The sequence below is a fragment of the Hipposideros armiger genome, unplaced genomic scaffold (genome assembly GCF_001890085.2).
Source record: "Hipposideros armiger isolate ML-2016 unplaced genomic scaffold, ASM189008v1 scaffold_276, whole genome shotgun sequence".
NCBI lineage: Eukaryota > Metazoa > Chordata > Mammalia > Chiroptera > Hipposideridae > Hipposideros > Hipposideros armiger.
Genome location: NW_017731626.1, coordinates 552,255 through 566,798, shown reverse-complemented (window position 1 = coordinate 566,798; position 14,544 = coordinate 552,255). Strand labels below are relative to the sequence as shown.

The 14,544-nt window shown below is 39.1% G+C and overlaps 1 protein-coding gene across 2 annotated transcripts in view; it reads left to right on the top strand.

The window, feature by feature from the left end:
• ALDH1A2 (aldehyde dehydrogenase 1 family member A2) overlaps positions 1-14,544 on the top strand; it is a 95,456-nt gene that overhangs the window by 48,593 nt on the left and 32,319 nt on the right. Inside the window, exons 4-7 of one of the 2 annotated variants that reach the window (XM_019657540.1) lie at positions 223-352; positions 9,855-9,916; positions 11,937-12,065; positions 12,192-12,305. In XM_019657540.1, the coding sequence (XP_019513085.1) occupies positions 223-352; positions 9,855-9,916; positions 11,937-12,065; positions 12,192-12,305 (435 nt within the window). The remainder of the gene's footprint in view (positions 1-222; positions 353-9,854; positions 9,917-11,936; positions 12,066-12,191; positions 12,306-14,544) is intronic. The other variant, XM_019657541.1, reaches the window with a different exon arrangement.

Below are 14,544 nucleotides of genomic sequence, written 5' to 3'. Positions count from 1 at the left end.
ACACAGGCACAGGCATATGCACATACATATATATTGTGGTTTTTACTGGAAACTCAACCAAACCGGCAGTACTACTAAAAACCTTTGCATTTGGGAAATCAGAGTTCACCAGGTATGCATCACTGTGCGTATTTATTCGTGTTCTCTCTCTTCCTTTTTTCTTCTGTTCCGGAAAGTATTTTGCGTGTCACTTGAAAGTTCTCTCTATTTCTTTTCCTGCAGACCATGGAATCCCTAAATGGTGGCAAACCGTTCCTACAAGCTTTTTACGTGGATTTGCAGGGGGTCATCAAAACCCTTCGGTATTACGCAGGCTGGGCTGATAAAATTCACGGGATGACCATTCCTGTAGGTATGTGAAATTTGAGTGCATTGAAAAGGGAAACACTAGGCTCCACCGGAAACACACTTCCACCGCCAAACACAAACAGCAGTGATAGACAACAGATAGGAGCACACTTACAGCAGCTTGAACTGAACAAAGAAGCAAACACATTCCGTCACCGACAATGTCCCAGTGTCTGTATGTAGACAGCCCACACCTAAGCACAGGAGCAAGCTGCTTACATCAATACATCAATCAGCCAAGGCCCTGGCATGTGTTAGTCAGCGGGCCATGTGCTAAGCACTGGGCTTGAGTAAGTTCTGGGCTGTGGAGATGCACTGGGTGTGGGGAAGTCAGGGAAAATTCCAAGAAGACTACAACTTGGGTCTTGCCCTCCTGAAACATAAGATCTACTTGTTTGGAAGGATATACTCTAAAATGTTAACAGTTGTTTTCTCTTAGTGGTGAGATTATGGATGACATATTTCTTTTTAAATAATATTTTTCTATATTTCCTATAGTCATGAATTACTTTCACAATCAGTAAAAACAGCAACCATCTTGACTTTTTTTTTTTTAAATTATGTGGCTTGGCCTATCAGTGCTGTTGTCCTTTTAAAGGCGAGGAAAGGTGTCCAAACTAAGTTAGCCGGTGGAAAGGTCTCCACGTTGAGTGCTTTCACCGCACCCCAAGGGGAAGGCACTAGTATTAACATCTTCCTTGACAGAGGAGAATACTGAGGCCTCGAGAAGTTAAATAGTTGTTTTCTAATTCACCCAGCAAATACACTGTAGAGCCAAAATTTTGCTGGTTAGAGCCTGGAGACTCACTTCACTAGAGGATCCATTTTAGATACTGGGAAGAAGAGATAGAACAGAAAAGAGACCAACTGAAAGAGCTGCGTGGATATTAGGAGTGGTGAATAGATATAAGGAAAGAAAATACGTGTTTATGGAGTGGCTCCTAGATGCTGCTAAGTACCATGCCAGGTATTCTACCTGTGCTCCCGGAAAACAGCCTGCTCTCCTTGTGCCTCTAGGAAGAGTGAAAAATAATGCTAGGTTTCTTTGTGGAAAGAGATGATTGCAGAGTATACGTCTATGACATCATTTTGTAAAATACATGCATGTTTATATGTGCATAGAAACGTTTGGAAGGAGATACAAAAAATAAAAGGTGATTATTATGCCTTTAAAAAAAAAGAAAAAAAGAAAAATAATGTTGGGAACTTGGGAGTGCCCTGATAGGGTCTTTCCTAGGCTGAGGAGTATTGACTTACTAGAAAAGAGGATGGTTGGTCGGTAGTGCAGACAGCTTAGAGCAGTGCATCTCAAACTTTACTGTGCATATATGTCACTTGGGATCTTCTTCAAGAGCAGTTTCTCATCGATTAAGTTTGGGGTGGGCCTGAGATTCTGCTTTACTAACCGGCTGCCAGGTAATGCCTAGACTACTGGTCCTCTGTCTTGAGTAGTAAACAAAGGATGCAGAGACCAGCACCAAGCAGGTGGCTGTTGTGATGCCTCCTTTAGGCATGGAGCAACAAGAGAAGAAGTCATAGGGAAAGTGGAGAAGGGACAGAAATGAAATTTCAAAGGACTATTTTAAAATTACCTCCATACGTGATGGTGACAGGAGGAATGTTAGCTTTTAGAACATGGGCTCTTACCCGCCATCCAGAGGTTTCCCTTGGTCAGCAGACTCAGAAGGATGGAGAAGATTGCTCTTAGGGAACATCAGAATCTTAGTTCAGTCCCCGCTCTGAGGATCTCATAGGACCTCTGTTCTCCAGCATCACTTGCAGGATTTGGGAATGGCTTAAGTGACGCAGAGTCATTCTTTGGTATGAGCAAATCTGTCAGAGGACCTAGAAATGAAACCTTTGCCAAAGACGAGACATGTGTCAGCCTTTCTAGGTTGGCCTCTACTTCAATGTAAAAGGTAAATTAACAAGATCAAAGGCCCTAGTTTTGTTTTTTTTTTTACCTCACCCCCACCCCACCAGACAGTCCACTGTTAAAACAACAAGTATATTTCAGGCATTTAAATATCTATTCAAGTGATTTACAAATATCTTAGAAATACGGTGAAATAGAAGGCTGTACACATACACCTCTGTTTGGCCTACTGTTGTCTTGGTTTTCTTTTGCTTCCTTAAGAGAGAGACCCTGATCAGATAACGAATTATTGGAGTCTAATAATGTCTGATGCTTTACTGTAACTTTCTCTGGTAATCGTCGTGGTTGATCCATAAGCTTCACAGCTTTCCTTTGATACTCTTTGGAGTTCCTGAGGATATTGACCTAGGCGTTAGACATACTGGCTTAGAAAAGCCTTTCACAGTAATCGCTCCCAGCTTTACTCATAAACAGGCATTCAGCCTGTGAAGGAAAAAAAAGTGAGGAATTCTCTTAAATGCTAAGTAAATTTTTGTTGCTCTAATTTTTTTTAAAGTGCATTTAGAGGGATGCCAGGATGAGGGACTCTGAAGGGTCAAGTCTGTAGGCAGAGCTCCTAGGAGGCTGAGGGTTTGGGATGTAAGAGCTCTCTCTCCCTGTGGTGCCTCAAGCAGATGAGGGAAGGGTGGAGGCAAGTGTGAACTCGGCAGCTTTCCACTCTGTTCCAGTTTTAGATACATTTAGGCTTGCCTGTAGGCTACTGCGAATTCAGCCCATGACCCCTTCGGCTAGTTCAGAGCTTAGTGAATCTAGCTGGACTAACCGAGGAGGACTATAGGGGATGATCAGGGAAAGAAGGGTCATTATTCCCTTATTCATTGATTTGTTCAGTCAATCCATTTGTGTTTTTTTGTCATCTGTAACTCCATAATTTAACATCAGCTTGATTTTTGTCTCTACATTCTTGGCTTTTTCCAATGAAACTTGGACTAGAAGAAGGCTGTTACTGTGTTACATGCATTCCCTTAGAGAACACCTTAATTTTTTGTTTGGAATTAGAACATAAAGGAATAATGTACTTTACATTTGCATAACACTTGAGAGTGTAAAATGTTCTTTCACATACAGGATTTAGGTGATTCTGTGTGCGAACTTGTGAGACGGATTGGATTTTTTAAAGGTACTATACCCATTTTACAGGCATGAAAATAAGACAGCAAGGGTTTTTGAACAAGGTCACGTGGCTAGTAAGTAGCAGGCCTGAGATTCAAACCCAGATCTCTTTCTGCCTAGGCCATTGTAGACCCTCTTCTTATGGAGGCCAGCTGAGCAGAGCAGTAAAAGGAAGAGGTCAGTCACCCTGGTGAAGTGTTTAACCCTCAGTAGATTTTTAGATTACTATACAGTTGATTCTCATTATTTATGGTAGTTATGTTCTATAAAGTTGGTGTGGACACTAAATTAGTGAATACTGAACCATTGCTCCTAGAGGAAATACAGAGAAGAAAAGCACAGCTTTATCTGGTCACCCCTAAAAAAATAAAGCTGCAAGTTTTTCTTTTTTTTAATTTAAAATATAAGACTGCTTTGTTACACTGACTTGTATTCCACGGTGCATCCAGCTTAGCATTTCTGACACTAAAGGATAAGAACCAAAAAGAGCGGGAAGAATTATGCTGTTGTCTCTTTCGCCCCTTCCCATTGAGGGAGGCTGGGCAATCTACCGTGCAAGCGGACGAGCCCTTTCTCCACCTCCTATACCAGGCATCAACTTCAACCCCTCCGTCATTCACTTGTTTCTTCATCTATTTATTCATGCTACAGATTTTTGTTTGTTTGTGTTTGAGCACCTGCTATAGTTCAGGTCCTGTGTTAGGCTGCAAAGGTAAGTAAGTAAGATGTTCATAGACTAGTAAGGAAAACAAACAAGTAGACAGACAATTGCAGTATAATGTGGCTTGTTCAGATATGGAAACATGAAGTTCAGTGGGACCCCATAGGAGAGGCAGTCTCACCCGGTATTAAGGCTTCCTGGAGAAGAAGGTGAGCTATGTTAATACAAGATGATACCTGAAAGGTAGGGAAGTGAAGATGGAGCTGGGGCCATCACAGGTGGTGGTGATAGCCTGTGCAGTGCATGGAAGGGGGAGAGTATATATCTGAAAGTGTAGCCAGATAACAGGAGGCAGTGAAGCTCTTGGCCTGGGTAAACCATGGTACAAATTTTATTCCCTAGCAATGGTAAGTCACTGAATTATTTTAAATAGATAAGTGCCTTGATCAAAATTGCATTTTAGAAAGAGCACTTTGAATTCATGATGGAGAATCAGTTGGAGAGAGCAAGTACCTGTTTTCCTCCCGCGCCCTGTAGGGTAGCCTCCCTCTCGAATGTTGGGGAAGAGGAGAAAAGGGCTGTGGCGTGACCGTGTCGGAACCACCCCCGGGCCATCGTTTCTCCTGACTTGAGGTTTCTCCCATTCCTCTCTGTGACATTTCACTCAGGGCCCGCTGTTGGATGTTATCATAGACCATGAGGTTTCAGCTCGATTCACAGGGCCTGATGCTGTTCCCTTTACAGCACTGTCTGCTGTTTCCTGCCATGGTACTCAGTGGAGCCATTGTTTCTGACCATAAATCCTATGCTTTGACCCTTCTACTATGGCAACTCTTAATTATGATGATAAATAATAACCATTGCTATGATTTATGGAACACTTTCTTTGTACTCATTATATTATCTCTAATCTCATGGCAGCCCTGCAGCGAAAGTATTATTTTCCCCACTGTGATCCTTTTAAACCTATATCAAAATCCTCCACTCTTCTCATGTCCATAGACTCCCTGTGATGGAGGAACTATCAAAGCTTGCTTTAAATTAACTGAGGGAGAAATGGAGGTTAATTGGTTTGCATATGATTTTTCTCTATACCAGGTGTTGATTTTATTGATTTTGTGATATGTAAACAGAGAAAAGATATTGTCCATGCTGTAAGCCGAATTCTGATATAAAAATGGCTTTGTGATACATTAACTTGTAGAAAAAGTTAAAAATTACCTGCGTCATATGTAATTATTTATCCACTTCTACCCCCTTTCAATTTTGTCTGTTGCTCAGACCTTGACTGGGGTCCTAAGGTTTTGCCTCCAGCAGCTAGATCTAGTTTAGCGCTGTCAGCAGAGAATGCATATGATGCGATCTCATTGCTCACTCTTACTGTTCACTGAGAGGAGCTGTTTGCTCCGTCCACCTGAGGAAAACCCAGGGTAGTTAGTGGGAGCTGCCAATTGGTGGTGACAGCGGGTCATGAAGTGTAACCGCTTTCAGAGGTTAAGGCTGAAAAAGACCTCAGGGATCCCCAAGGCCAATCTCCTCACTTTTCAGACAAAGAAACAGAAGTCTGGAGAAGTACAGTAACTTTTTTTCAAGACCACATTATGGCGTGGCGGTAGGGCTAAGGTAGTTTCCTGACAGACTCAGGAACACGTGATCTAACTTCAGAGAAGCTACCAGCAGGCTCCTGGAAAGAGTAGTGTCAGCACCACTGTATACTAATGTACAGTCCCAGTGTTCGTATAGGCATTTACAGTTTATCATTATAGCTGTAAAATGTTCAGCGAGGTCTGCTTATTGTCAAAGTACGTACTAACCTGCCAGACGAGGGCATAATGGAATAGCTCAGTGTGGCTGGCCTAATTGTTTAATACTGGAGTCATTAAAAGGGTTTCTAGCTCCTTGAAAAATAATTCGGTACACAGATTAGAGATTGGAAGATGGCCTTCCATTCACTGAATTGTGTTCTAGATTTTAATGCTCTTAAATAAACTCATGTCTAGTGTGAACAGGCATATAAAATTAGCTGCAGTTCTTGAAATACTCAGTATTGTAATAGAGAGCTAGTTCTTGAGGTCTGTTTTTGATAAACTTCCCCTCAATTTCTGGCACATTTCAGATTTTTCTGATTTTATTGGCTGTACAATATTGCCCAATTATACTGCCTAGTTTATGTATAGACTGTGCCAATATCAGATATTCTTATGAGAATAAAAATTCTGTCAAAAAATTTTTTCAAGCCACTATAAAATCTGCTTTTAAGAAGTAAAGTTTACCCTGAAGGAATAATCCAAATAATTAAATTCTTCTAATTAACTAAATAATTGCTATCTCTCCTGTGTAATTTGACGAGCCCTCATCAAACAACATAGAACAGTGGCTCAACTGTGTTTTGCAAATACAGCAGAGGGTTATTCTATTACTCATTTCTAGGGACAAAGACTTTTCTTAACATAATTCTAGAAGTGGCTTAATCTATATATATTCAGTAAAATTTGAGCCATAATTCAACCAAATTCATAGCATAATAAAGTATTTAATTACAAAGTTTTTATATTCCTCATGAGGTGTAAACAATCAGGTGTTAAAAACACATCAGAGAAGTTGTCTCTGGGTGTGTCTTTAAAATAAACTCTTGGTAAGAGCAGTATCTGTTACTGTGTATTTTTTACTTTCGGGAGTGAAATGGAAAAGAGGCTGAGAGATAAAAAGTCATATACATGCAATTTAGTATTTCCGTTTTGGTATCTCATCTCTTCTTTAGTTTTCTCCACCAGAGTTATGCTCTAACTCGGCTCATAATGTGGTATTCAGAACATTTTCCAGGTATCCTTATTTAATGCAGTCCTTTCGTGCTGAGTCTGAGATCTCTCTGTAATGCCTCATGTTTGGTAAGAAGACCTAAGATCATCATAGCCCAAAACAGAGTACCTGTGTTTGAGTGTAGATTTTTCCCTATATCAAGTCTATGTTCTTTTATAGCACAAAGCTAGAGAAATTAAGGGAACATACCTTTTAAGTCATCTTGCTGTATTTGGAGAGCCTTAACATAAAAGATGGGGAAATGGGTTGTAATTTTTCTTCTAGGCAGAAAACAGTGCTCATTAGATATCATCTTAGGTGAGAGAAGGCGAGGGAGGGGGAGGGGGAGGGGTTAACATTGTTGTCCCTTTGAGTCGACTCTGCCTAGGTGAAGGCGAGAGAGGCAACCCCCCCCGCCCCCCCCCCGAGGGAAAGGTGTTTCCTTTATAACTTAAAATATGGGAATGTATGTGAATTCCCTGTATCCACATAGCAAATCCTCAAAGAATTATCTTCGCCTTCCACAAGAGGGTTGTCATTTTTCTCCATTTGCGTCCTTTGATATAACACCGATTCTATGGTTTGTGATATCTACCTGGAAGGATTTCCTTGCAAATGAAACCCTTTAGCCTATTGATCAGGGTTATTGCTCCTCATGGAAAACCTTCCCTGGAAGAAGAGCCTGACATCACATTTATATCTTCTGAAAAAAACAATATAAAACATTAAAGGTATTTGTGTGATTTGTATTATAGATAGATAGATAGATAGATAGATGGATAGATATGTAAAAAGCGCCTTTCCAGAGATTTATAACTTGAAGCAGGGTAGTAATTTGTACTATTGTAAAGAATGATATCTATGAAAATTCTTGAGTTGTTTTCATACAACACTAAAATAGTTGATTTGATTTTTAAAATAGTACTCAGACTGCTTATTGTTATCTATGGACACTTTCCACATTTTGTCTGTTTTTTGTTTCGTTTTGTTTTAATGGAGATATATTCTAAAATAATTTCCTTCCTACAGTTGGTTGAATGCTGCTTGCTTCCCAATTTCTTCCATTTAAAGAAATATAAATACCGGGGGTGCCAAAAAAATGTATACACGTGACTTGTATTCATCTTTTGTTATCGGTATGTATTGAATAGTACAATTTTAATACAGTTTTTTCCTTTCTTAAAATGTGTATACATTTTTTTGGCACCCCCTTATAGAACAAAATTTGGAGACTAGCAGCAAATTAGGGATAAACTTTATATCTACTCATAACAAAGGCCTAATTGCCTTAATATGTATCGAGTTCTTCAAATGACTAAAAAGATGAATAACCCAATAGAAAAATGACAAAGGGTATAAACCCGAAGAAAAACATTGAAAATGGCCAGTAAACATGAAAAGATATTCAACTTATATATCACTAAACATAAAACAGGTTGCCATATTCCACCTGTCAGGTTGACTGAAATTAAAATGCTTGAAAAACCCCAGTGTGTAAGGGTAGGAAACAAATACCATGTTATTGTTGGAATTATGAATTGTGTAACTTTTCTGAAGGGTGATTTGGCAGTATGTCTCAGAATGCGAAATGCACATACACTTGACTATGAAATTCTACAGATACACAAAGATATAGTAAATGATAGCGTTTGCAGCACTATTTTTAAGAGCCTAAACTGAAAGCAATATCTATCTCCCTCAGGATGTTTTACAAGTAGTACCATTATTTATTGAGCCAGTGCAATAACATCAGCGATTAATATATGTTAGCTTTATTATGAAAAAAAAAAGGAGGGGGAACAAAACATAGAAGACTGTGAATAATGTGATGCCATTTAGTGATTCAGATGTGTTGAGAGACAATGATAAATAATAAACACCATTTCTCTTCCCCCAACCCACACACTCCCCCTGTTCCCACCTTCATCCCTATCCATAATAGTAACGTTCTTCCTGAGTATTAAGGAGGGTCTTCACTTTCCCAGGAGGATGGCTTTTGAGAGAGAAAACAAATATCAGTGAAGTAGCCAAAGGGTTGGCAATTGAGGGAAAAACAAAGACTTTGCCTACTACCAGAAATGCAAAGCCCTATGCAAAGAAACGAGCCATTCTTTGGTTATTTCAATTAGTCATTTAAAATAATTCAGATAAGACTGAAGAACAAAAGGACAGCGACTTCTGTGTTCCCCTCCCCCGATTCCCCAATGCTGTTCCCTCCCCCAACTCCCCAATAAAAATCTTAAAAAAGAATAAAATTAAATAATTCAGATAAACATAATGGCGTTTTCCTAAAGCAGAACTTGGTTTGGATTTCCTGGGTAATTATTTCAATTGCCTTTTTCTCCTGTAAGGAAAACAAAGTTATTAAATCATCCTCATTTCCATGGCTCGTTTGAGGGAATCGTCTTTGAAGTGGACTTTTGCCTCCTTGAAATAGGCCTGCATATGCCTGAGCCCCCCCCCCCAGTGCCCAGGAAGTGCATTATGACGCCTGGATCAAGTTATGAAGAGATCTTACTTTTACTCACCTTTTCCAGATGCCTAGCATTTAAAATTTGCCGCATAGCATTTGACTTCATTTTGTTTTTAATACTTCAGAAAGTTCTTTAAAATTTTGAGGTACCTCAGTTTTTAAATCAAATAACTGTTCTACATATAGGTAGAATATTTTAATATTTAGTATAAAATTTAGTATTCAACATTTTCCAATTTTCAGTTCTATCACCCTCCATCCCCTCCCTCCTCCAGGATTGCTTCTAGTGTCACCAACTTGTCCTAAATTTTGCCTATGAGGCTAGTACTCTGTTTGGGTGTCTGGGAGTCATATCTGAGATACCTTATACCAAGTGATAGCTCTTCTACCAGCTTTCATACACAGTTGAGTAGGTTGTGTTTTTAACTTTATTTCTGGTTTTTTTCTGCTACCCAAGTTCTCCCTCTCCATTTTGTTTCTTCCAGTCTGAATTCTCTGATAGTGACCATGCTCATTTCTTTCAGATGGGGACTATTTCACCTTTACAAGACACGAACCCATTGGCGTGTGTGGACAGATCATCCCGGTGAGTGTATCTCCTCACGCCTTGTATTTATTTTCATTTGAACCAGTTCTTTTAAAGATACATAAAACATGGACCTCAGCGATGTGTGTTTTCCATTACTGGGGGGAAAAAAAACTGAGCTCACGTTGTTGACATATCTTTAACAGCCTCCCTGCAAATGCTTATTTGAACAGGTTAATAGGGTTTCGGCTCCGTTACCAGGAGTTGAGTCCTCGAGTCATGGAATTCTCATGATTAAAATAAGCAAAGCCAAGTCCAGTGTATTAATAACCTGCCCTTGGTTATGCATGTCTATTCGGCTTATGGATAATTAATGATTTGTTATATTTGCTTGTTTATTTTTTAAAACAGTGACTCACCATCTTTCCAGGCGTATTGTTTTATATGGTCTTTTAATCCCATTCTTTCCCACTGTTTCTTTTCACAAGAATCTAGATAGAAGACTCTACAGAAGACACAGCAGTACAATTAACGTCACGGTCATAATTGAAACCATGCCGGGCTGTTGTGTGTCTTGTAAAGGGAAATAGATGTAGTGCTTAGTGTTTGGACTGGAACATTAAACATTGTCTTTTTTTTTTTTTCTCTTTCTCTCATACACAGCCTTGGCACTATACACAACATCATCGAATCTTCCAACAAATCTAGCTAATCGTTCTGGCAAGGATTTCAGGGGAGGCTCAAACTAAACTCTTACACTATAGACAAGAAGTTTTCTCTTTTCAAAATATAGGAGAATGAGTCAAGATAATCTTTGGCTTTGGGGGCCAAAGATTTTTGAGAGGTATTAATGTTTTTTTTTTTTTTTAATGGTTACAAACTCCAGGTTACTGTGAAATTTACTAGAGAATGAAAACAGAAAATGAGAGGTTTGGGGTAAGTTCTTCTGCTCCTAAACCACCCAGGGGAACCCCACTTGGACCAGAGCAGGGGTGAGGTCTGTCACCTCAATTGCAGGAGCTTGGACCTGCTCCCCTTGCCCTTCCCAGACTCTCGGAGCTGCAGCTTTCACTGACAGGACAAGAGCTGCTTGTCAGCCAGCTCCGGCTCAATTACAGCAACCAAGATTTATATACTGTAGATGGAATTAAAACATCACTGTGGACTCCCAAGTTTATAAACAACTAAGGGGAAAAGAAATTGGGTGTTTGGTGAAGGCAAGACACTTGTATATTTTTGCAGGCTTGCCAGGGCCAGTGAGAATCTTTCAAGGATGGCAGCTGAGATGCTTCAGGCAGAAACACATTGTGGTCAGAGGCTGAAGCCAGTGGACCAGGATTTCTGTTTTCTTTCTTAATGAATTATCAACAACACCTGATAGTACCGAGCCTCATGCCTGCATTTATGACAATACAAGTTTAGTATCCTTTGTAAACCAGGTTAAGTCATTTTCGGCCCCCAATTCAGATACTCACATATATTTTTTAGTCTCCGTTAGCTTATTTTGCAGTGAAAAGGAGACACTAAAATTTTTGCATACTCAAAAAATAAAGATGTGCTTTATTTTTTGTAATCATGTATTTTGTGACCATCCATGTATGAAAAGAGAAGGAGCTACCTTGAAATATGCATTGACTTAAATATAATTCACAGCTGGAATTTTCTCTTCTAGTTCTTCCACACTGAAGAACTTTCATACCAGTCTGAAATTCCTGGTGTAAAAATCACAAACGCAAGGAAAGTTTTCATATACAAGAACTTACTGGAACCAAAGTGTAGTTTTAAAAACATGTAAAACAACAACAATGAAAAACCAAAACAAGACGAAGAAAAAACAAAGACTCCCTTTTCACCATGCAATTTCTTTTGGTGGGTAGTTGGAATATAGTAATTTGGATTTTCAAGGTCAGTCCGATTCTATTCTTAATGACGTAATTAAAAAATCCAAACATCTACACTTTGTGGTGGGACAAGATTTATGTTGAGGACTAGCCTGAGAAATCCGAGAAGTCACAGCTTGAAAACAGAGTTGTGGAGGAATATTTTTCCATCTATCAACCCTGAGTTTTTTTCCTTTCAGTGGAACTTTCCCCTGCTGATGTTTGCCTGGAAAATTGCTCCAGCCCTGTGCTGCGGCAATACAGTAGTTATTAAACCAGCAGAGCAAACCCCACTCAGTGCGCTCTACATGGGAGCCCTCATCAAGGAGGTAAGAGAAACCGCCTTCAGGAGTGGCCCCCACGCCCCGTGCCCTTGGGGCCTACTGGAGCATATCTGATTTAATGTGCTACATCAGCTCTCACAAGCCACGTTTCCTCCAATTCTGTTTTGTTAGGCTGGCTTTCCACCAGGAGTCATCAATATTTTGCCAGGATACGGGCCAACGGCTGGGGCAGCAATAGCTTCTCATATTGGCATAGACAAGATTGCATTCACAGGGTCTACTGAGGTAGGTACCTGGGAAACCACGGGTTGAGGAACAGTTCTGTAAATTAGTAGAGGGCTTAAAAGAACACCAAAAATGCTATCCAAGCCTTCAAAGAGCAGCCTTGCTATCATAGCTGGAACACCGGTGAGTGTCCAAGTAAAGGCGCACATTCACCATTTGATGCCACAGACTTCTGAGCGTTTTTGTGGTGCCATCTGTGTAAAAACCTATCCCAGAAAAACAAACAAAATCCAATTACCTTTTGAAATAAAAGGAACACATAGTAGAAGCAAAACCAAACAAGCAAAAATTGTTCCAGAAGAAACTGTCCCCGTGGTTGGAGTTCTGAACACTTCTTGAGTCAAGAACAATAATAGCAGATGCAAGTTAAGAAGCTGGAACTCTAAGCTAATCTCTGGTACAGGTTAAATTGGAAACACGACTTTCCCGTCTCGTTATTTCACCAGGTCCTGTAGATGCAACTGGCAAGTCACTATGCCCATGAGTCATAAGGGATGAGACAGCAGGGGTCGGCAAACTTTTTTTTTATAAAAGGCCAGGTAGTGAACAGTGTAGGCTTTGCAGGCAATACAGCCTCTGGCGCAGCCACTTGCGTATGCCCTTGTAGCATGAAGTAGCCACAGGTAATGTATAAGATGAGCATGGTTACAGGCCCAGAAAACTTTATTTATGGATACTGAAATTGAAATTTCATGTAACTTTTACACATCACAGAATACTAATCTTCTTTTGATTTTCCCCCCCAACCATTTAAAGACCCAAAAGCTGTTCTTAGTTTGCAGGCCATACTAAAATAGGCCAAATTTGGCTCATGGGCTGTAGTTTATTGATCCCTGATAAAGAGTCACAAGTCTGCTGAGAAAGATTTCTAATAAAATGTTACTCCAAAATGTATTGGATTCAACAGAGATGTTTAAAAAAAGACAGTCTGATTCACTTGATCAAGCAGAACGTCACAGATGATATCGCCATTGAACAAAGGATGTTTGCAGGTCTAGAACAGTGCTACCTAATAGAAATATAGTGAAAGCAACATTCGTAATTTAAAATTTGCTATTAGCCACAATAATTTTTTTTTAAAAACAGAATTAATTTTAATAATATAATTTATTTAATCTGGTATTTCCAAAATATTGGGTTGTCGGAAAAGTCATGACGCATTTTTGCAATGAAAAACATAGAAAAATACGTCATGACTTTTCTGACAACCCAATATTATTTCAACTTATGATCAATATAAAAGTCATTATCACAGTATTTTGCATTCTCTTCTCAATGTAAAGTCTAAGAACTCTGGTATGTATTTTACCTTTTCAGCACATCTCCCTTCAGACCAGCAGCTTGTCAAGTGCTCTATCGCTATGTGTGGCTAGTGACTCCCACAGGACAGCGCAGGTCCAGGGACTTGGTTATATCAGCTGACACAGTTAATGACACTTGGTTAAACTGACTCATGTTTTAAAATTTCATGGGATTGATTAATACACCTGAATATTAATTTATAGATTATTGTTTTATGTTTGTTAAGAGTTAATCCAGTTTGTTTCCAAACATTCTAGTTATACTTGTTACAGTAATTTTGAAATTTTAATGAAATCTATAAACCAAATTGTGAGTGTAAAAGAGAATTATTGTTCCTATTTAAACTAAGTCTAATGCTTTGAAAAGATTTGTAAAGGCTAGATGCTAAGAAAAACCGCAGTCAACAAGGAGTGGTTATGACAATTGTAAAAGATTGGGGCAAAAATATAAATCTAGGTAGACTGTACACCTGGATTGCTTTGCAAAAGTTTTAAGAAACCTGAAACCAGAAATCTTAAGGGATATCTTAAGGGTATGGTTTAATCAGAAAGGACAGGTGAACCCATAATTAAAGAAAAGTCCTTGGTCTTATATCCAAAAACTGGAATGTACATACTTTTTAAACTAAAATGAGGTGCTTAAAGTATCTTTCCCTGCTTTAACCTTTTTTTCATTAACCAACCAGTGGTCCTGGTTGAGCCAGTTAAGAGGCTTCAACTGTATAATATTTTTTAATAAAAATGAGTTGGTAATATGTAAATTGAGACATCACATGTTGTATGTCAGTCCCTATAGAACTCCTTCATTTTTTAAAAATAGCTGAGTAGAATATTCTTGCATCAGTGTATCATAGCTTAATTAATTCTCATTAATGTACACCAGATTTTTTTCTTTTTTTGCTTTTTGTCCTATTGCACAGACTATTGAAATAAAAATC